This window comes from Scaptodrosophila lebanonensis, unplaced genomic scaffold (assembly GCF_003285725.1).
Source record: "Scaptodrosophila lebanonensis strain 11010-0011.00,11010-0021.00 unplaced genomic scaffold, SlebRS2 tig00000179-arrow-arrow-pilon, whole genome shotgun sequence".
NCBI lineage: Eukaryota > Metazoa > Arthropoda > Insecta > Diptera > Drosophilidae > Scaptodrosophila > Scaptodrosophila lebanonensis.
The window spans coordinates 264,701-288,323 of NW_022060605.1; the positions used below are offsets into that span (position 1 = coordinate 264,701).

The 23,623-nt window shown below is 38.8% G+C and overlaps 1 protein-coding gene across 1 annotated transcript in view; it reads left to right on the forward strand.

Annotated features, from left to right (window-relative positions):
• The window catches only part of LOC115629968 (dynein heavy chain 2, axonemal-like), a 156,207-nt gene extending 146,982 nt beyond the window's left edge, over positions 1-9,225 (forward strand). The window contains exons 5-6 of the mRNA XM_030526586.1: positions 8,123-8,616; positions 8,678-9,225. Of these exons, the coding sequence (XP_030382446.1) occupies positions 8,123-8,616; positions 8,678-9,225 (1,042 nt within the window). The remainder of the gene's footprint in view (positions 1-8,122; positions 8,617-8,677) is intronic.
• The last annotated feature ends 14,398 nt before the right edge of the window (positions 9,226-23,623 follow it).

The window sequence follows — 23,623 nt, forward strand, 5'->3', positions numbered from 1 at the left end:
TGATAAGTATGCTTCCTCATTTCATTCTTCACCGTTTTTCTTAACATTTTCTTATCACATTTAAAGGTTGCTTTCCTATATCTATACTACTCCTTGTCAGTGCAGCAAAGGTTTGACTTCGCTAAAGGTGAGGTCACACAGTAGCGAAGTGTAAGCCAAAGATATTTATCGTGTGCCAACGTTCTCATCACACAGTGCTACGTATTTATACTGCTAGCACAAATCTTCCGTTACCACCACCCTCTCACCCACCACATCTTCTAGATAGCTCTTCCACTTCGCATGCCATGCATGCGACTGCTTCGGATAGAGTGGTTCTTGCAACAGCAGTCGTGAGCGTTAAAACGAAAAGTGGCGATTTCGTTTTAGCAAGAGCATTGTTAGATTCTGGGTCACAAGTCAACTTTGTGACTGAGGATCTAGCTCAAAAGCTACAGCTCAGACGAGAGGATACGTGTATGGTCTTGCGCGGCATTGGAGACACCAATGCGCGTGCCAAGAAAAGAATTCATACAGTGGTGAAGTCGCGTGTCAATTGTAGCGAGTTTTCCGCAGATTTTTGGATCTTGGGATCGATTTCTGGTTATCATTCCGATCAAGCGGTGAACACCAGCGGGTGGAGGGTCCCCAAAAATATTTAATTGGCCGATCCTCAATTCCATAAACCCCAAAAAAATTGATATGCCAATTGGAGCAGAGTTATTCTTCGACTTATTATCGGTAGGCCAAATAAAGCAAGGCCCTGAGTCTCCCACATTACAGAAAACGCTTCTCAGCTGGATAGTGTCAGGCAGATGATCTACTCAACCTACAACGAGTATAGAAGGAGCAGTGAATTTAAGTTCCCAAGAAGAACAATTACTTTCGATAGACTCAACTTTACAAAGGTTTTGGTCCATTGAGGACTTGCCTAATAACTCGAAAGTTCCCTCACCTGAGCAATAGCTTAGTGAACAACACTTTGTTAAGAATACAAAAATCCTGTCATCTGGTCGTTTTCAGGTACGGTTACCTTTTAAATCTGACCTAAAAAGTCTTGGCTCGTCGTATGAAATTGCGAAACGTCGTTTTTTGTCGCTTGAAAGATTGTCATCAGTGTGTCCTGCGGCCTCAAAGCACGTCGACCAAGTTGCGATTCGTTTTCGATGCCTCTTGCACGTCCACTCAGATTGCGTTGAATGATACCTAAATGGTCGGTCCAACAATTCAGGAGGAGCTTTATTCTACGCTGTTTCGTTTTCGTTTGCGAAAGTTGGCCTTAGCGGCAGACATTAAAAAAATTTACCGTCAGGTGATGGTGCATGATACAGATAGAAACTATCAGTTCATAGTGTGGCGAAGAATTCCGTCTGAGTCTTTGAAAATCTTCAGGTTAAACACTGTAACATATGGCACGTCGCCAGTTCCGTTCTTGGCGGTGTGGTGTTTAATAACACATCCAACAGCTGCTGAAGTTATTCGGAGCGACTTTTATGTCGACGATATATTAACTGGTGCTGAAAGCGTTGATCAGCTAAAAAAGCTTCGAGCAGAAGTGTCGCACTTTCTTCAAAGTGCAGGTTTCGAATTGGCAAAGTGGTTTTCGAACTGCTCGGAACTGTCCGCATTTGATAGCACAGTTATTCCATTATCCACAATCGACTCAGACCCAACCAAAACGCTCGGCGTCATGTGGTTGCCGAAGGAAGATGTATTTCAGTTCCAGTAGGAAAATTCCTTCCTAGATCTCCGCTCGACAAAACGGAACATATTATCGGTGACTGCCAGGCTTTTCGATCCTCTGGGCCTTCTTTGCCCGCTGATCACAAAAGCAAAAATGTTGCTGCAAGATTTGTGGCTACAGAAACTAGATTGGGACGAATCCATCCCTGAGCATCTTCATACAGTTTAGGACTCATTTAAGCAGAATTTGTTGAACCTCAGCGGTATTCAAGTCCCTAAATTCGTCCATACAGATTCGTAGTCACCCATTCAAATACATGCGTTCGCCGATGCCTCAATGCGAGCTTATGGCGCCTGTATTTATGTTCGTGTTTCGACTGCGAATGGTTGGAAAGTGTCACTTTTGATCTCAAAATCCAAAGTAGCTCCACTCAAGACGAAAACTTTGCCTCGTCTTGAGCTGTGTGCAGCTCACATTCTCGCAGATCTTTTTCGTCAAGTCTGCCAGTTGCTTAATTTTCCAATAGACAAGATAGTTATGTGGACTGACTCGGAAATAACGCTCCACTGGATCAAGTCACATCCGTCGGCATGGTCAGTGTTCGTTTCGAACAGGGTTTCTCAAATCCAAGAGTGGTCCGAGAATGCAACGTGGCGACATGTCCCAACGAAATACAACCCAGCAGACAACGTGTCCAGAGGATGTAATGTAGACGAGTTGCGTAGCTCCATTTGGTTTACAGGGCCAGCCTTCCTCATGGAATCGGAAGAAAATTGGCCTGTAAATGCTCACTTCAAACCGCTTAAAAATTCAGCTGCCCTAGAAATTCGTAAGTCTGCTGTAGTTTTACTCGCAGATCGGCAAGCCAATTACATTATCGAAGTTATCGAAAGCTACTCGTCCCATTCCAAATTGCTTAGGGTGTTCGTTTGGGTTCGATTTATACAAAGGTGCAGAAAAGTCTCGAAGCCCTTTGATCCTATAGCCAAGCCAAGCGAACTCAATTTGGTATTCAACAAAAATGTTCAAGTAATCCAGGACAATGAGTTCGGTGACGAAATCGACAAGTTTCGAAAAAAGAGAGTGGGGGGACGATTATTAAATGCTCCTATCCCGTAAGAAGCCAAGTTTCCGTTATTGCTTTCTAAAAAGTCGCAAATCATAAGATCGTACGTATCTTATTTGCATGTGTGAAATTGCCATGCTGGCCCTAGATCACTGGTGAGCCTGGCAAGCCACCGTACAAGTCGTACGTGGCTCTTTTTGTTTATTTTGCCTCGAAATCGGTTCACTTAGAGCTTGTGTCAGACCTAACCATTGATGCTTTTTTCTTGGCTTTTTAAAGGTTCGTCGGCAGGAGAGGCGTCCCTCGCAAAGTTTACTGCGACAACGCAATGAACTTAGTGGGAGCCGACAGGAAGCTGCAGGAGTTCCGAGCGAGATGGGAGAAGAACGTGCCGCCACAAAAGTGGGTACTCCGCAGGGTCATGACGTCTCACGCCGGGACACACGGGAAGGTGCGGGTGGCCGACGTCGCTACGAGTAGTGGCAATCTACGCAGGGCGATTCATCGGCTGGCGCAGATGCTGCTTTAGATTAAGATAGTTTAAGATAAATATTTGAATTTTAGTTTAGGGCGAAAAGAGAGCGCGAGAGCGGCCGTTTGCGGACGTCGCCTCGCGCCTTTTTTTCCGCCGCCTTAGGCTTAGTTTAGCATGTAAGCTGAATTTGAAGTCAGTTGTAAACTAGAGCTAAATAGAAGCACATTCGTCGCCAAATCATTCGTAATTTCCGTATTAAAGTAGTTAAAAGCAAGCGTCCCATTTTTCTTTGTTTTTAACAAATTATATAAATCATATAAAGTTTCACTTTTATTATTCCTCTTCATAAAAAGAAATTGCAAAGTTGTATGCCATACCGAAATTATTTGAAAAAATAGTTTGCAGCACTTTGCAGCACCTCTGTAAATCTGTCATATCTCGGGCTCAACATGGTTTTATAAAGAGACCGTCTACTACGACCAATTTGCTGGAATTTACTTCCTTGGTAAATGAAGCATTTACTCTAAAAATGCAGACTTGTGAACCATGATCTTCTGCTCTTTAAGCCAAGTCGTATAGGATTTCCCTCCGCATTTTTATGTTGGATTCCATCTTATCTAAAAGACAGACGGATCTTGCTTAGGTCGCACATTTCTAAGCCCGTGTTTGCATCATCAGGTGTGCCTCAAGGTAGCCATCTTGGCCCCTTACTTTTTACATTATTTATTAATGACCTCCCCTCTACTTTGTCACACTCTCATATTCTTATGTATGCTGATGATGTGAAACTTATTCTGACTTACAAAGACCCTTCTCATTTTCATCGCCTGCAGGATGATCTGAACTACATGCAATCTTGGTGCTTAGCTAACCACTTGCACCTCAATTGCTCTAAATGTGCCATTGCAACATTATCGACTGTTGTAAACTTTGGGGTTATTTTTCATTCCAAATTGAACTTTAACCTTCACATATCTAGTATTGTCAATAAGGCGAAGGGAATACTTGGATTCATTAAACGTTGGTCCAAGGAATTTAATGACCCTTATACCACTACTGCTCATGCGTTTGGTCTCCGCAGTATAGGAAGCATCAGGAATGTATTGAGTCTGTTCAGAAGCAATTCCTTCTGGCTGGGATCCCAATCTCTGCTTGCCATCGTACTCTAGTAGACTGATGCTTATAAACCTTCCTTCCTTAGTAAATCGTAGGACGGTTCTTGGAGTGGTTTTTCTCCACAAGTTGGTAATCGGCAGAGGATTCCTCTGCCCTATTAGGTCGCCTTAATTTTTCAGTTCCTTTTAGACCAACAAGGAATTATTTGCCGTTCATATTGGCAAGATGCACAACTGATTACGCTTTGCACTATCGTTTTCGGGTCATGTGCAGCCAATATAATTTACTTTCGACAGGACAGCGGCAGTTTGGTAGATGCGTCAATCTTTCGTTCATCGGGCATCAACCAGTGAACGCAAATTCCACGTGTCGCTGCCAATAGTCCCCTACAGCGTGCATCGAGCCCTTTTGATCGCAAGGTCCCGCAACTTACAAATTTTCTTGTAAGTGATTCTGGACACCTGAGCATTACCTCAGCTGGAAACATAACTTCTTTACAATGTATTGCCAATATAATGATCTTTCACATTTACTTTCGACAGGACTCTCTCTCTTCTATCAAAATTATTCTGTATAATTATCTTCGGGGAAATCTCTGACCACTTACTGCTGTGAGTTGGCGCATAGCTTGCCAGGCTGGCATTTAAATTTTTCTCTCTTTCCACCTTTCTCTTTCCCGGTTTCTCTATCTCTCTTTCCATCTTTCTTTTTATACCCTGTACCCGTAGGGTAAAAAGGGTATATTAGGTTTGTGCAAAGTATGTAACATACAGAAGGAAGCATCTCCGACCCCATAAAGTATATATATTCTTGATCTGCATGACGAGAGAAATCTAGACATGTCCGTCCGTCCGTCCGTCTGTCCGTCCGTATGAACACCTGGATCTCAGAGACTATAAGAGATAGAGACACCAAATTTTCCACAAAGATGCCTTATGTGTGTATTCAATTCGAGTTTGTTTTATTTTTTTGATTTCGATTTGTCGCGATTTTCTCTAACTCCCGTAATTCTTGGAATTTCTAACTAAAATTTTGGAAATTCCCAGTTAGTTATTATGTGTCCGTATGCCAAGTTTCACTATGATAGACCGATTTAACGAGAAGTTATAGCCATAAATATATTTGCTGCTGCAGCGCTGCTCAAGCTCTTCCCTCGGCTGTTGATGCTGGTGCTTTGGTTGACTGCACATATGTTTACACAGACACGAATAGATGCGCATAGGCATACATACTTTCACACAGACACAATTGCTATGTAAATGTGCAATTATAAACCCTTTACGTGAGTTCGAATACCGAGAGAGGTAAAATCGATCAAAATTTGTTTTTTATTTTCTTTAATTATTGTAAACCAATTATTGTAAACCTAGCTTTTTTACTTGTTTAATTTTCATCACGTCATCAATCTATATATATAAAACAGTTTGTCCTGACTGACTGACTGACTGATTGGTGATCAACGCACAGCCCAAACAAGTATCCTTTCAGTCTAGGTGTCCACTAAGAAGGGATTTTGGAAAACTCGAGCTCCAAAGGGGGGAAAACAGGCTCCAACGTTTATATGAAAAATCTACAGTTTTCATCTGTATATGTATGTAGCATATACATAAAAAACAACAACAACAACTTCAAGTTGTTGGCTCGCACATCTCCTTTTGTTTTGATCATTTACGCCTGTTAATTGCAAAGGCAAAATGAATAGAAGAAAAGCTGTCTACTCGGTTTTTCACCATTTTTCCTGGGGAATGAAAAATGGGGGGTTTTCCGTGGAAAAATTGAAACACAATCAACACCCCACACCCCATACGGTAAAAGTAAGGAAACTGAAATGTAGGCTCAAGTATCCTGTCATAATGTAGGTGCTCACTAAGAAGGGCTTTTGGAAAATTCGAGCTCCAAAGGGGGGAAAAGTAGCTCCAAAGTTTGTTTGAAAAATCCGCATTTTTCAACCGATCGACTTAAAACTTAGTTTCTAAAATCAATTAAAGAATACAAAGAAAACTGCATACTCGGTTTTTAATTTTTTTTTTTGGAGCTTGAATTATTGGGGTTTTCTTGGGGCACAAAAGGAAACCGCGTCAACAGCCCAAACGGTAAAAGCTAGGATGCTGAAATTTGGGCTCAAGTATCCTATCATGATGTAGATGCGCACTAAGAAGGGATTTTGGAAAACTCGAGCTCCAAATGGGGGAAAACAGGCTCCAACGTTTGTATGAAAAATCTGCAGTTTCTGATTAACTTTAAACTCTGTATACTCTCAGAACAATTCCAAGAAAAACTGTATACTTGGTTTTTTGATATTTTTTTTGGGGCCTAAAATATGGGAGTTTTCCTGTAAAAAAAAAGTTGGGGCACAAGAGGAAACCGCGTCAACAGCCCACAGCCCAAACGGTAAAAGCTAGGATGCTGAAATTTGGGCTCAAGTATCCTATCATGGTGTAGATGCGCACTATTGGAAAATTCGAGCTCCAAAAGGGGGAAAAGTAGCTCCAAATTTTGTTTCAAAAATCCGCATTTTTCAACCGATCAACTTAAACTTAGTTTCTAAAATCAATTAAAGAATACAAAGAAAACTGCAAACAACAGTTCATGTCTATGTGTGCGGTTCTCTACGTACGGTTGTACATATGTATGTATGCCTGTGTATGAATATAGCATGTATGTACATTCGTATTAATGTATACATTGGGCAATCGAACACAGTTGTTTGATTGTAAAAAAAATAATGCTCTAAAAACAACAACAACTGCAAGTCATTGGCTCGCTCTTCTTCTTTCGTTTTGACCATTTAATGTTAATTGCAAAGGCAAAACGCCAAAAGTTTACAGTTACCATCGCTAGGCAACGGTTGCGTAAGCGATAGTAAAGCAGAAACCGAATAACGGAGCTACGCATATTCTGCTTCGCATTGCTGGCAGATGTACGTATGTATATGATTTGTTCTTATTGATCTCAATAAATAATTCGATTTTATTATTTAAGTATTCTCCTTATTGCATTCAAACTTCAATATTTAGATTGTAGAGGAAAATTCTAGCTCCAAAGGGGGGAAAACGAGCTTTAAAAAATATTAGTTATAGTGGTCATGTTCGTTTAACGAAATAGTTTGTCAAGAACAAAAATGTAACGGACTACTGAACAATTTTTTGTCAAGAACAGAAATTGTTCATTTAAATACCTTAAATGCCTTCCTACTGGTAACTTATAAGATGAAAACATATGGGTAGGTTATGCACACACAAAATAAATACAATTGGAAACATTATATTAAGCCGGGCTAAGACGGGCAATACGTGCAAGTCATATATATAAAAAATAAATAATTAAAGCGTTTAATTTTCGATCCGACATTTTTATACCCTGTATATACCCTGTAAAGGGTATATTAGTTTTGTGCAGGAATGTACATGTAACACACAGAAGGAGGCATGGCAGACCCCACAAAGTATATATATTCTTGATCAGGGCCACAAAACGAGTCGCTATAGCCATGTCCGTCTGTCTGTATGACAGAAAGTATAAGTGGTCGAATAACCAAACTTGGTATGCAGATTCTCCTACGCCCGAGATAGGGGAAGTGTGTTCATTTTTTTTTTTTGTTTGCTTCTGCTAGAGGCGCATATACCTCATTGTCGGAAGTTTACAGGGTATTTCATTGTCTGGCTTGCTCGACTGTAGCGTTCTCTCTTGTTTTAATGTATTTACAATATTTATTTATCTACACATATGTGCAGATTATTTCAATATTGGGACACCCGACATCCGCTTCTCCACTTGTTTATCTAATATATTATATGTATAGTTTTTCTAGTTTGACAAACTACTTCATACCTGATGATGGAGATTTACAGTCTTATATAGACCAAATTCAAATGCTGCCAAATTTCGACAAACCAGAAGCTTTTGGCCAACATCCAAATGCTGACATAGCATCCCTCATAGGAGAAACGCGGATGCTCTTCGAGACCCTGCTTTCCATGCAAGCGCAAACTTCGAGTGGTGGAACCGCTGAGAATGCCGAAGCGAAGGTTTTGGACTTAGCCAAAGATATCATGTTGGGTATGCCTGATGAGATTAATTACGAACAAACAGCTAAAATTATCGGAATCAACCGTACACCATTGGAAGTAGTTTTGTTGCAGGAGATTGAACGCTATAATGCTCTTATAGATAACATGCGTGCACACTTAATCGATTTAAGACGTGGAATACAGGGTCTTGTAGTTATGAGTTCTGACTTGGAAGAAATTTACTTGGCCGTGTATGAAGGTCGCGTACCTTTACAATGGCTGAAATGTGAGTAGAGATTAAAATAAGATTGCATTTTTTATTTGCTTGTATTTATTTTGTTTTACAGCTTATAATTCTCTTAAGCCATTAGCAGCTTGGGCACGTGATCTTAATTTACGAGTAGGACACTTTAATATCTGGGCTAAAACACTACGTCCTCCCAGTCTATTTTGGTTAGCAGCATATACATTTCCCACTGGCTTTCTTACGGCAGTTCTGCAAACTGCAGCTCGCACAACAAAGACTCCTATCGATGAACTCTCTTGGGAATTTTATGTATTTATCGAAGAAGACGCTGCTGCCGCTCGTATTATACGCGAAGGTGGTGGCGTCTATATACGTAATTTATTTCTAGAGGGAGCTGGCTGGTTACGTAAAAATCAATGTTTGCAAGATCCGTTGCCCATGGAATTAATTTGTCCATTGCCAGTAATACATTTCAAACCAGTAGATAATTTAAAAAAACGAATACGAGGCGTATATCAGTGTCCTGCATACTACTATCCGGTACGGTCGGGATCATTTATCATAGCAATAGATTTAAGGTCAGGAACTGAAAAGGCAGATTATTGGATAAAGCGAGGAACGGCGATTTTATTAAGCTTACCAGCTTAATATATGTATTTCAATTTAAAATTTTTTGAAATATATCTTTAACGATGTTCAATAGTAATTTGTTTATAACAATGTGGTGTACTATTTAAATAGACATTTAAACAAAAGGAGAAGCTAAAGTCGGATGTGCCGTATGTGTACTCTGTACACAGAATAATTATGCGTGTTTGTTTGGGTTTGTGTGTGTCTGTGTATGTTTCGTGTGCCTATGCAAAGCAGCAACAACAGCTGTGGGCAGTTATTGGGCAAGATGATATATATGGCTATAACTTCCTGTTACACCAGCCTATCATAATGAACTGTGGCACACGAACTCATAATCACCAACTGGGCAGATTTTCCGATTTTAAATGAAAAATTCCAAGAAATACGGGAGTTATGGAAAATCACTAATTGCATAATACACTTTTTTTACGAATTCACAAAGTGCATCTTGGACACAAATACAAGTAGATCATGCTGATCAGAAATATATACATATACTTTGTGGGGTTTGCCTCGCCTCCTTCTGCTTGGATAAAGAATATATATTCTTGGTAAAGAGTGAAATATACCTGTATGTTACCTCTTTTATCCTTTGTAATGTTTTCCTTAAGGTAAAAGGATACTTATATTAAAAATTCAGTTTCCTATCCCACAGAAAAACAAGAGAGAACGCTACAGTCGAGCAAGCCCGACAGTGTAATACCCTGTACCCAGGTAAACTTCCGTCACTGAGTTAGATGCGCCCATAGCAGCAGGAAAAAGAGGAAGAAGAAGAGCGAACTTGTTGCTGCAGTTTGGGGGGGTTGTACTGCCGAGAATTTGTTTCACTAATAACTTTTCTTAGAATTGACCGAATTGAATAAAATTTTGAACAACAGTAGACAATGATATATAAATTATGTGTTTAGTCGTAGTTTGGTTTAAGTAGCATTTGAAATGTGGACGCTATTGACGAAATTCTGCAGCGGGGGAAGGGGGGGAAAATTAAAAAAAAATAAATAAACTCGTCCTTACTCGGACCTAGGAGAATCTGGATGCCAACTTTGGTCATTCTAGCTTTTATAGTTTCTGAGATCCTCGCGTTCATCCAGATGGACAGACGGACGGACAGACGGACGGACATGTCTAGATCGATTTCTCTCGTCATGCTGATCAAGAATATATATACTTTATGGGGTCGGAGATGCTTCCTTCTGTATGTTACATACTTTGCACAAACCTAATATACCCTTTTTACCCTACGGGTACAGGGTATAAAAATTTAAAAAATTATGAAAATAAAAAAAAAAATTTTTGATCGATATTACCTCCCTCGGTATTCGAACTCACGTAAAGAGTGTATAATTGCATAATATTACGGGTGCTCTTGGAATTCTTGGAATTTCGAATTCAAATTTTTCAAATACCTCCGTTAGTAATTATGTGTCCGTATGCCAAGTTTCATTATGATAGACCGACTTAACAGGAATATTTAGCAATAAATATATTTGCTGCTGTTGTTGATGCTGATGCTTTGGTTGACTGTAAACATGCTTACATAGACACGAATAGACGCGCATAGACATACATACACTCACATAGACGCAATTGCTTTGAAAATGTGCAATTATACACCCTTTACGTGAGTTCGAATACCAAGAAAGGTAAAATCGATCAAAATTTTTTTTTTTAATTTTCGGAATTTTTTTTTATTTTCTATAATTATTGTAAACATATGTACAGAGTATTTCAAAGTCGGGACAATTTAGCTTTTTTACTTGTTTCAAATAATTTAGGTATGGCAGAAAGTTTAGCAATGCCTCTTTCTTTCTTTCCAAAAAGCAGGAAAGATTCCGCTCTCAAGGGACAGTTTAAAAAGCTTAAGCAACGGTTCGCAGAGGGAAGTACTACACTCTTTTAGCACACAACTAGGAATGTTGTCAGGCCCAGGAAAGAATGAAGCTTTTATAGATTGTATATTAGATAAAATACAAGAATCTGTAATTATTGGAGCAAATATAGAATTTGAGTGAAGGGATGCGGAAGGGTTAAGAATTAAGATTAAAGAAAGGAAAAAAAATGCAAATAATTCGGCACTTACAGAATCAATACAAGAATTTTTATTAGCAAAGAAAAATGACTATGGCAAAGTCGAAGATTTCCGCTTAAAATTTACGAAGTTATAGAATTTTTTAGAGTCATGTAACACAAAGAAGAAAATTAGATTTTGGAATACAATATTTAAAGAAGTCAACACCTAAGCCTGACTGCTTGAACTTTTTGAAACATCTGGATTTTATGTTTTTTAGGTTAGAAAGTCTACGCGTAAACCATGGAGGCTTAAGAGAAGAAAATGATGCGACGCTATTGGGAATACAGACATCGAAGATAGAATACATGGTGTCATAAAAAAATGTTGATGCAACATCTGTATCGACGGAGCTATACAAGAAAGACCACTTAGCATTGGAAATCAAACGGTTAAGCATAACAAAATCACATTTGCGAAAGCATTTGCGAGGCATGTTACACTCAGAAGACCATGCACTAGATCTAGAAAAGGGAACACAAATTTCTAGAGTAGGATGATAAATATCTTCAGGCAGTGTTAAAGGAGAAGGTCTGGAAACAACAACATTAGTGATATCATTAACGTACACCAAATCGAGATACCTTCGAAGGTGATTGTATATTGGATTAATTTGAACTAAAGAGGGTTGAAGAAGGCAATCTAAAAACACATGCTGTGACAAAGGAATAAGGTGAGGGGAACTATTAAATAATGAACAAGGAATGCTTGGTAAATTAAAATTCTCCACCATAACAATCAAATCATTATCACGCCGGCGGGAACATACCTCTCTGATACAAGTAATATGGAGCATATAAACTTCAAGATCAGAAGAAGGAGGAATATAGGAGCAAGTGATATATAGAAGAAGAAGATGTTGCCGTAACGCAAATAAATTCTAGTTCTTCCGGTATATTAAGGTTGACAATTTTCGACTGGATTGTGGTTTTAACTGCAATCAGTACACCACCCCCAAGGCGAACAGGTCTATCACGTCTATAGATTATAAAGCTATTCGACAAACTTTCAAAGTCAGATATGGTAGAATTTAGCCACGTCTCTGACAATGCAATTATATGAAATTCAGACAAAAAGCTAAGAGAGAGAGTTGTTGTCTGTGAAAGACGTGTTTTTCTTCAGCTCTGTGTTTTTTATTACTTTTTGCCTTTTCAAGCAGCTTTTAATTTGTAATTATTGTTTTACACTAAAGTTAATGTCTATTTGGCCCGTATTGTGCTCAGTTTAGTGGTTGTGCATTTAACAGGTATTTATTTTATAATTTTTATAGTGTCGGCGTCAGTGCATTGTATTTTGTTTTTGCAATTATTTTGCATATTGCTTTTAAGCAGCTCCCTTTGCGTGCATAAGGTTTGTGTGAGTGGTCGCGGCAGCCCTCTCATTGTGCACTTTGCTCTTACTCAGCCTTCTGTTGTTGTTTGTGTTTGCTGTTTTTCGCATTACCTAGAAGCTCATCTTAATGCCGCTCAGTTTCTTTGCTCAATTTTTGCTTACAGCATTCTTCTTAAGCTTTGCGCCAACTACGTTATTTAGATCATTCATCCTTATATTTATTCTGCCCACAATGTTTTGCTGCAACAAGTCTTGCACAGTTAAAGATGCAATTGATTCTGATCAACTTCGCTTTGTTGGTTGTGCGAGAACTTTATGCATATTAAATGTGCAGGATTAAGTGGGCGTGACCTCGACAAAGTTTACTCACCTAAAAAAGGCTGTGGTGGTTTGAGGTGGTCATGCCCTGTATGCATTAACATCCAATTTAATTTCTCGCGTATGTATAATAATATGCGAAATAAATTTTTAAAATTGCAAAAGTTAACTAAGCAACTTTCAACTGAGTTCGACTCTGGAGAACAGTTGCTAAGTCAATATAAGTTTGTGTCTCCGCCCAAACGTAGTTTAGAGCCTCAAGGTACCGCCTTGCTCGGTGCCGTCAACCTAAATACGCCCAAGTTCTCCAGTAGATCTTGATCTATCGCCAACAATATCGTTGTCTGCTTCCCCTGGAAATATGTTTGAAATTTCCCCTGGGCCTTCTCCTGCTCAGGCCACCTTAGCCCCTTTGATTGAACCTCCTGCAGTAAGCAAGATAGTAGTGGCCTCGAAAGATTCTAAGAAAGCTTCCTCCATAAAATTTTCTGCAGTTTCCCCCGCAGTCTCATCACGTGCTGCAGATTGTGCGTCAATTGCTGCTCTGCCTCAGCCCCCGGCTCTTATTGCTATACTATAGCTCCCAGAAGACAAGTTTTTGTATCAAGATTATCTTACGATACCACTTGTGAATCTATAGCAGCCAATATTGCCAGTAAATCGACGGCTAGTGTATCTATTTCGAAGTTCAGTTTTGCTGAGCCCCGTGAAATAGCCTCGTTTAAAATAAGTGTTCCGCCTGAGGCTTTTACAATTATTTGTGACCCAAAATTTTGGCCTCCACATATGATTGTCCATGAGTTTAGGCAGAAAAAACGAGTTTCGTCACTGCCTGTTGATTTACAGTCTAGTACTCTTTCTTCGAAACCAACGTCAAGTATGGCTTCAAAAAAAACAAGTAAAAATAAAAAAAAATTCAATGATCGATTTTACCTTTCTCGGTATTCGAACTCACGTAAAGGGTGTATAATTGCACATTTACATAGCAATTGCGTCTGTGTGAGTATATGTATGCCTATGCGCATCTATTTGTGTCTGTGTAAGCATTTTCGCAGTCAACCAAACAGCAACATCAACAACAGCAGCGGGCAGCGCTTGAGCAGCTCTGCATCAGCCAATATATTTCTGGCTATAACTTCTTGGTAAATCGGTCTATCATAGTGAAACTTGGCAAACGGACACATAATAACCAACTGGGGGTATTTCCAAAATTTTAGTTCGAAATTCCAAGAATTACGGGAGTTAGAAAAAATTCGCATTTGCGGTGGAGAGGGAGGGAAATTCCAAAATATACATTTTCTGCGTATTGACACAAGGCATCTTGGACTAAAATTTTGTGTTCCTAGGTCTTATAGTCTCCGAGATATGGCGATTATACGAATGGAAAATCGGGAAAACCCCCATAGGGGGGAAGTGGGGGGGAAAATCAAAAAAATAAAACAAACTCGTATAGAATACACACATAACGCATCTTTGTGGAAAATTTGGTGTCTCTATCTCTTATAGTCTCAGATCCAGGTGTTCATACGGACGGACAGACGGACAGACAGACAGACAGGGCTAGATCGACTCGTCTTGTCACGCTGATCAAGAATATATATACTTTGTGGGGTCTGCCACGCCTCCTTCTGCCTGTTACATTTTTCAGCTCCCGCAAACCTAATATACTCTTGTACATTTCATGTACAGAGTATAAAAATGTTAGCGGTCTTTTGTCCAAGCTCGGGAATTTATTTCTTAGCAGTTTTCTTCTGATTCTAATATTATTGCGTTTTCAGAAACGTGGTTAAATCCTTCGATTTCTGATAATGAAATTTTATCAGACGACTTTTGTATGATCGTCATGATCGTCCTAGTCGTCGAGGTGGAGGGGTACTGATTGCAGTCAAATCCAACATTCGGTCGGAAATCATTGATGGTGATGTGCCAAATGATGTTGAATTTGTTGTTGTTAATGTAACTTTTCCGTCTTTTGCTCTTTACATCACTTGCTCGTATTTACCTCCCTCTTCTAATATTCAAGTTTATATGCAACATATAACTTATATTAATGCAATTTCCACTCATCTCCGTGACAGAGATGCGTTTATTGTGCTAGGTGATTTTAATTTGCCTAACATAGAATGGTCATTTTTCAATGAGTCCAATTATTTGGTGCCCTCAGCAGAACATGAATTTTTGGACTGCCTGTTGGACCTTTCTTTATTTCAAATTAATTCTATACCTAATCACCTCAGCAAAATACTTGATCTCGTCTATGTCACTGACCCTAGTAGCGCTGTAGTCTCTAGGTCTGTACCCCTGTGAGTGCCTGAAGATACTTACCACCCTACTTTAGAAATCTCCCTATCATTTTCAAATCACACCTTTATTCCTACACTTAATTCTAATAAAACACGTCGTTGCTTTCGCAAAGGAAATTTTTCTTTGCCTAACGAACTTATTTTAGCAACTAATTGGTCCTTTTTGTATAGTGCGGTTGATATCAACATAGCCGTCAAGTTCTTCTATGACACTATTAAATCTCTTTTTGATGTCTGCATCCCAAAAAGTGTCATTTCGTCTGCGTCATCAAAACCTCCTTGGTTTTCACCAAGACTTTCAAACCTAAAAAATGTTAAATCTAGATGCTTTAAAAAGTATAAGCAGTCGGGCCTATCTCTTGACTTCTATAAATACTCTTTAGCGAAATCCAATTTTGCTCTCCTTAATTCACAATGTTATAATAATTACCTTGCCCGATGCAAGATACAATTTGCACAGGACCCTAAACAATTCTATAAGTTCGTTAACTCTAAACGTAAATCTGCTGCCCTTCCTTCGTCATTTTTCCTTGGTGACAAAAAAGCCAGCAACGATTCTGAAGCTGCTGACTTGTTTGCCAACTTCTTCCAGTCAACTTATTCTTCTGTCTCTATTAGTAGTTCCTCCTATCATTATAGCATATGATCTTCCCACACTATTTACGCTCCCATAATTACTGATAACTGTCTACTTTCTGCTATCAAATCTATAAAATCTTCATACTGTCCTGGAGCAGACAACATTCCTAGTTGTGTTCTCAAGGAGTGTTCTAGTTCCCTATTACAGCCATTACTTAAAATCTTTAATCTGTCACTTGGTTCCTCCATCTTTCCAACTATTTGGAGAGAATCTTTTATTATTCCACTTCATAAAAAGGGTGGAAAGTCTGATATTTCAAACTACAGAGGTATTGCAAAGTTGTCTGCCATACCGAAATTATTTGAAAAATAGTTTACAGCACCTCTGTAAATCTGTCATATCTCGGGCTCAACATGGATTCATGAAGAGACGGTCTACTACGAACAATTTGCTGGAATATACTTCCTTGGTAAATGAAGCATTTACTCTAAAAATGCAGACTTGTGAACCATGATCTTCTGCTCTTTAAGCCAAGTCGTATAGGATTTCCCTCCGCATTTTTATGTTGGATTCCGTCTTATCTAAAGGACAGACGGATCTTGCTTAGGTCGCACATTTCTAAGCCCGTGTTTGCATCATCAGGTGTGCCTCAAGGTAGCCATCTTGGCCCCTTACTTTTTACATTATTTATTAATGACCTCCCCTCTACTTTGTCACACTCTCATATTCTTATGTATGCTGATGATGTGAAACTTATTCTGACTTACAAAGACCCTTCTCATTTTCATCGCCTGCAGGATGATCTGAACTGCATGCAATCTTGGTGCTTAGCTAACCACTTGCACCTCAATTGCTCTAAATGTAAGTTCATGACATTTCACCGAACCTTGCCCTATTTAGGGACGTATACGATTGACAATGTGCCATTGCAACGTATATCGACTGTTGAAGACCTTGGGGTTCTTTTTGATTCCAAATTGAACTTTAACCTTCACATATCGAGTATTGTTAATAAGGCTAAGGGATTACTTGGATTCATTAAACGTTGGTCCAAGGAATTCAATGACCCATATACCACTAAGCTTCTTTACACTTGTTGTGGTATTAATCGTATGGTTATCGGAGTTAGTCCACCCCAAATGTAATTAAGTTATCGATGTAAGAAGTATGATCACTAATAATACATTCAGCGTTAGAGACAAGCAAGAGCAACACGTGACTTTATGTTCATCAATTATTGGAGGTATAATAACTTCAAAAGTGGGATTGCCCCCCAACAAAAAGCGCCTGCAAATTTATGTGCCGAAAAATTTGATATAGTTGTGCGCGACACTACGGAATTTTTCCGAATAAGTCGTCGCATATACACACACAAACATTGAATTGGAGTGATGACTGCGTGAGAGAGAAAGAGACAACCCTATTGCTTTGACGTTTGGTATTGTATTGAAAAGGAGGCAAAAATTGTGAAATTGCTGGAAAAATTGTTTAGTCTCTAACATTGCAACATGAACAAAGGCGAAATTATTGCTTGGCTCAACTTGAATAACGTCGAATTTAACCCAAGTGCTACATTGAGACAACTTCGTCTATTGGCAATTGCACACGGCTACACAACCATTAAATTTCTTGGCGACAGCGAGAGCGCATCATCGATGAATTCAAGCGCAAACAGTGAAATGGATGAAAATACAATTGTGGAGAACAAATTGGTAGAGGCAACGCCCTCAACGACATCAAATCAAAATGCCTTCTCGAAATTGAAGCTGAAAAAACAGTTATAAATGCTGAAATTGAATTGTTCCAATTGAAGAGTGCGCTTATGGAGTTGCGTCAGAGCTATGGCAAACCCAGTGCTGAATTCAGTGACATTGTTCATGCCATTGTCCCATACCCTGGCTTCGATGCATATGACGCCAAAAAGTGGATTGCGGATTTCGAACGGATTTGTGACTCTGTGAACGGTGATGACGTTTTTAAGCTTAAATCCGTTCGGCGACTTATGAAGCCAAATTGTGAAGCGGAAATATTCTTGCGCATTGATCAGTCAACAAATTATGCTGACTTTAAACAACACTTTCTTCAAACATTCAGCCAACCGTTCTCAGTATTGGATGTCTTAAATCTTTTGAAGATAACTATGTTCATACCCCAGAAGATGTCAGTTCTTGGATACATTTTGCAAATGCAAGAGATCGCTGCCCGTGCTCCAATTGGTGAAGAAGAAATAGTACAAGTCATCATAGAAGGCCTTCGGGATGAATCGCCGGACATTGCTATCCTGTAACCTGCAAAAACAATTGATGGCTTGAAGCAGTTCACACGTCGATATGTTAAGTTACGTCAGGCTCGTCGTGGCGCAGCTGCTTGTGATACAGCAAAGAAGAAACCAATCGCAACCAACATATTGCGGTGCTACAATTGTTCAGCGTATGGTCACATGTCATCTGCTTGTACGGCTCCGAAAAGGTTAAAAGGTTCCTGTTTCCGGTGCGGGTCAACACAACACTTAATCAAGTATTGCAAAGTAAAGTCATCAGTTCCTAATAAATCTATCGCTTTGGCAGATGACCCCAACCAGTTGGAATTTGAACGGGCAAACACGGTCCCATAAAAAATATCCATATTGAATTCGGTAAGAATCATTTTCGACATTGCCACATCGCATTCTCCTAAAACTTGCCCATCTCTTCTTGACACCGGTAGTGCTATTAGTCTGATTAGACAGTGGGAGCTCCCCGCCCGATTAATAAATAGAGGCATTGAGAGTACTTGATACAAAGGACTAGGAAATTTTCGTTTATGCACCTATGGAAAAATTTTGGTTAAAATTACATTCCGCAACATTACAAATGAAGTATTGCTTTACGTTGTACCTAACAGTTATTTGCCGTATCCAGTTCTCTTAGGAAGAGATTTTTTGAAAACTTTAAATTTAAAATAATTTTTGCATCATGAACCAAAATCACCAATTATCGAAATTGCGGAAGATAAAAATGGCTTAAAAGTTTCCGATAAAATTCTGCATTGCATTTTTAGTTCAATCAGATCAGATAACATTGTTGCAAGTTGCAAATCATGTGAAGCTTATTTTGAAATGAATAATAAAAACATGCTTATTGACTTGACTGAAACTGAACATTTTGAAAGTGCTATATTGAATATCAATATTGATGATATTGACAATTGTATTATTAACCCATTGTTAAAAATTATTTGCATTCCGAAAATATACCTAAAATAGAGCACGAATATGAAATGAAGATTAGAGTTCAAAATAATAACCCAGTGTTTTCAACGCCACGTCGAATTTCATATAATGATCGAACGGAAGTAAACAAAATTGTAGAAGAGTTGCTTTCTTTGGGACATATATGCGCTAGTTCATCTCCATATTCGTCAGCAATTGTATTGGTAAAGAAAAAGAGTGGCGAAAAAAGAATGTGTATTGACTATCGACAATTTTATAAAATAACACTCGCTCGCATTGACGATTGTCTAGAAAGATTAGAAGGAAATTCATACATTAGCATATTGGACTGAAAGAGTGGATTTCACCAAGTTAACATGGCTCCGGATTCCATTAAATATACAGCTTTTGTCACGCCAAATGGGCAATAAAACGCACCTGCTGTCTTTCAGCGTTTTATCAATTTTGTTCTTCAGCCAATTTTAAAAGAGGGTAACATTTCAGTTTACATGGACGATATTGCTATAGGTACAAAGACTTTTGAAGAACACGTTATATTATTGGGAAAAGTATTGAAACGTTTAGCAGAATTTGGATTGGAAATAAAACTAAAGTAGAGTAAATTTTGCTTTTCAGAAATCGATTTTCTAGGGTTTACAATTAATTCCAATGGCATATCTCCAAATCATGATCACACATTGGCTATTCGACATTACCCTATACCAAAAAATGCGCGCGAAATTGAAAAGTTCCTGGGTCTGTTTTCATATTTCAGACGCTTTATTCCGTCATTTTGAAGAATAGCTAAGCCTCTTAAAAATTTGACAAGACCAGGTGTTCCATTTGAATTTTCAGTTGATTGCTTAAATAGCTTCAATTTTCTATGTACAGCATTATCTTCGAAGCCAGTGTTAGCTCTATACAATCCGGAAAAACAAACCGAATTCCACTGTGACGCCAGTGCAAATGGTTTTGGTGGAATTTTATTCCAAAAACAGGACGATGGAAAATTTCACCCAATAGCTTATTTTTCTCAAGCAACAACAACTGCGGAATCCAGATGCCACAGTTTTGTATTAGAAACATTGGCCGTGATATATTCATTAAGAAAGTTTCGGATATATCTAGAGGGTTTAGACTTTACCATCTTTACAGATTGTAATGCAGTGTCATTAACATTGAACAGGAAAAGTGTAAATCCTAAAATAGCACGATGGGTAGGTGAAATAGAAAGCTATCATTGCACTATAAAACATCGAAAAGGAAAATATATGAATCATGTTGACGCACTAAGTAGGTGCTTTGAGCCTTTGATTAGCATTGAAGACAATCGTTTTGATGAGCAGGTCATATCTCTCTTAGACAGCGATAATGCAGATTTTCAATTTCAAATTACGCAAAATAGAGACGAAAATATATCAAGTTTGAGAGACCAACTTGAAATAAAAAATGTAAAATCGTTTGTGCTTGAAGATGGATTGGTTTATAGAAAAGTCAAAAATGATCTGTTATTACTTTACGTGCCAGCGGAAATGGAAACCAATATCATTCGAAGTGTTCATGAAAAACCGTGTCATATATATATATATAGGCTCCACCAACTGCATTGCCGAAATTAAACGGCTTTATTGGTTTCCAAATATGGAGAGCAAAGTTGAACATTTTATCAAAAATTTCTTAAAGTGCATAATGTTCAATGTACCAAAACACGCAAATCATCGCACACTTCATAATATTCCCAAGGTTGCAATGCCATTTGATACTATACACGTGGATCATTTTGGTCCATTACCATCTATTTTGTCTAAAAAGAAGCACACATTTGTCATTATAGACGCATTTACCAAATTTGTTAAGCTCTATTCCGTTAATTCAACAAGCACAAAAGAAGTCAATGGATGTTTGAGTAAAAGTTGCCACAGCGTCGCCGCAGGCCAACGGCCAAGTAGAGCATATAAATAGAATTTTAAAAATGATGCTTGCAAAAATATCGGAACCTATCCAACACTCTGATTGGTACAAACTATGCAGTAAGGTTGAATATGCTATAACCAACTCAGTTCAGTCAAGTACAGGTCAAACTCCAGCTATTCTATTATTTGGTGTGCAACAAAGAGGATGCGAAATCGATAGCCTTAGTGAATATCTTGAAGGGAAAACAAATTCTTATCACAATTTAGACAATGTGCGTAAAGCATCATTTGAAAAGATTCAAGACAGTCAGGAAAGAAGTGCAGAATCATATCGTCAAGCTCATAAGCCTCATAGGACATTTTCCCTGGGTGATTTTGTGGTCATCCGAAATGTGGACACAACAATAGGCTCCAATAAAAAATGTACACCAAAGTATAAAGGTCCTTATATCATTAAAAAATATTGCCTAACGATAGATATGTTGTAAAAGATATTGAAAATTGTCAAGTAACACAAATACCGTACGAAGTAATAGTAGAAGCATGTCGAATAAGAGATTGGGCAGACTGGCGAGATAATGTCAAAGATGGTTCCGAAAACATTCAGTCATTGCTAAATGATAATTGATATTATGTCTTGAAATTATTAATTTAAGTTAATTCTTAAGTACCAATGTAAAATTACTTTTATTTCTTGATCGAGGCGATCAAATGGTCAGAATGGCCGAGTTGTTGTGGTATGATGACTAATAATACATTCAGCGTTAGAGACAAGCAAGAGCAGCACGTGACTTTATGTTCATCAATTATTGGAGGTATAACACACTGCACTAGTACGCCCTGTGCTTGAATACTGCTCATGCGTTTGGTGTCCGCAGTATAGCAACAGGAATGTATTGAGTCTGTTCAGAAGCAATTCCTTCTTTTTGCTTTACGTGGTTTAAGCTGGGATCCCAATCTCCGCTTGCCATCGTACTCTAGCAGGCTGATGCTTATAAACCTTCCTTCCTTAGTAAATCGTAGGACGGTTCTTGGAGTAGTTTTTCTCCACAAGTTGGTTATTGGTGAGGTTGACTCCTCTGCCCTCTTAGGTCGCCTTAATTTTTCAGTTCCTTGTAGACCAACAAGGAAATATTTGCCGTTTATATTGGCCAGATGCACAATTTCCCCCACCGGGTTGGAGATTTCCTTCTTTTTCTTTTTCTTTTCGTCTCTCTTTCTACCTTTCTCTTTTTCTGTTTCTCTGTCTCTCTTTCCTTCTTTATTTTTCTCTTTCTCGTTATACTTCGTACTTTTTCTAAATAGTTGATAAATAGAATTAATTTTTCACCTTTATCTACTTTTTGCATAGTTTTTTAGGTCTTTAATGTCTCTGACCGCATATGGCTGTGAATCGGGGCATAGCTGCCCAATTGGCAAATAAAATTCCCCCAACGTATCGGAGGCATTAATAGACGTCATTACACAGCTTCGTGTTAGGTTTTCTTATCTTTTATTTTGTTTAGTTTAATTTGTTATATTAAATTTTATAATATAATCGACAGTAGTGTTGTTGATATTTTGAATAAAATAAAATAATGCAATACCTCTAACGTTTTGGTAATGTAAACTAAGAGATTTAGGAGAAATTTCTAGTTTTTTGAACCATTATTAGTAGACGGTATTGAAGCACTAACTGGCAGGGACAGCGGAATTGGGATAGTGCGTTTTTTCTGTTTGAGCTCATGAACTATCATATGCGGTGAGTCGCCGATGCTGCTTCGCTGCGTGCCGGTGGCACAAAAATAGGGGTCGCTGAAACGGTAATCGGCGATGGTAAAGGTGAAGTATTAAATAGAATATCTGGAGAGGTAGACAGAGACAGCATTGGAGAGCAGTCAATGTTTTGAGGAGTTGATGGGAGAGGAGCAAGCGTTTGAGGCGACGAAGAGGGCGCGACGGAAGGCACATTTTAAAATTGAGTCTTCAATGTCTTCTATGTGGAGAGTCAAATTTATACTTTCTAAGCAACTTTGCTCCTGAGTCGAAATCACTTGCCAACTGCTTAGTCAACTTGTGCAGCTTTACAAAATGATTTCTCACGTTATTGTACATCCGCGAGAATTTAAATTGAATATCAATACACGTAAGAGAAGACCAGAAGACCGCAGAATTTTTCGGGCGTGGCGATGATTTTATCATGGTCCCTCCCACTGAGACCATTACACGTAATATGCATCATATTTTCACACAACCAGCAGCTTATGAACTGCAGTTGGTCACAATCCCGAGCATCTTTATATGTGCAAGACTTCTTGCAGCACGACATATTAACCATAACAAGTGTTCTAGGGTTGAAAATAAGTAAACGTAAAAAAGAGTGCGCGAGCGCAATGCACAAATAACAAAAATTTTGGAGCCAGCCAAACGGCAGGATCGAACAACCTGGAAATCTGGGCCAGCACCTCCCTTTTGAGGACTTCTCTTCTAGGTTGGACGCGATGAAAAGGAACTCGTAATCGGTGGCTTGCATCTTCAAAGTCCAGAAAATCGGCACGCAGCAAATGTTCTGGTGTTATGTCCCGGAGGACATCCTTGTTGTTGGCGACCCAGTTGCGCAATGGAAAACCTGCTGCACTGAAAGCTGCTCGGATCTCTCGTATGGATGAGCGTGCGTCTTGTTTCGTATGGGCTCCGGCTAGGAAGTCATCGACGTACATGAAATCCTTG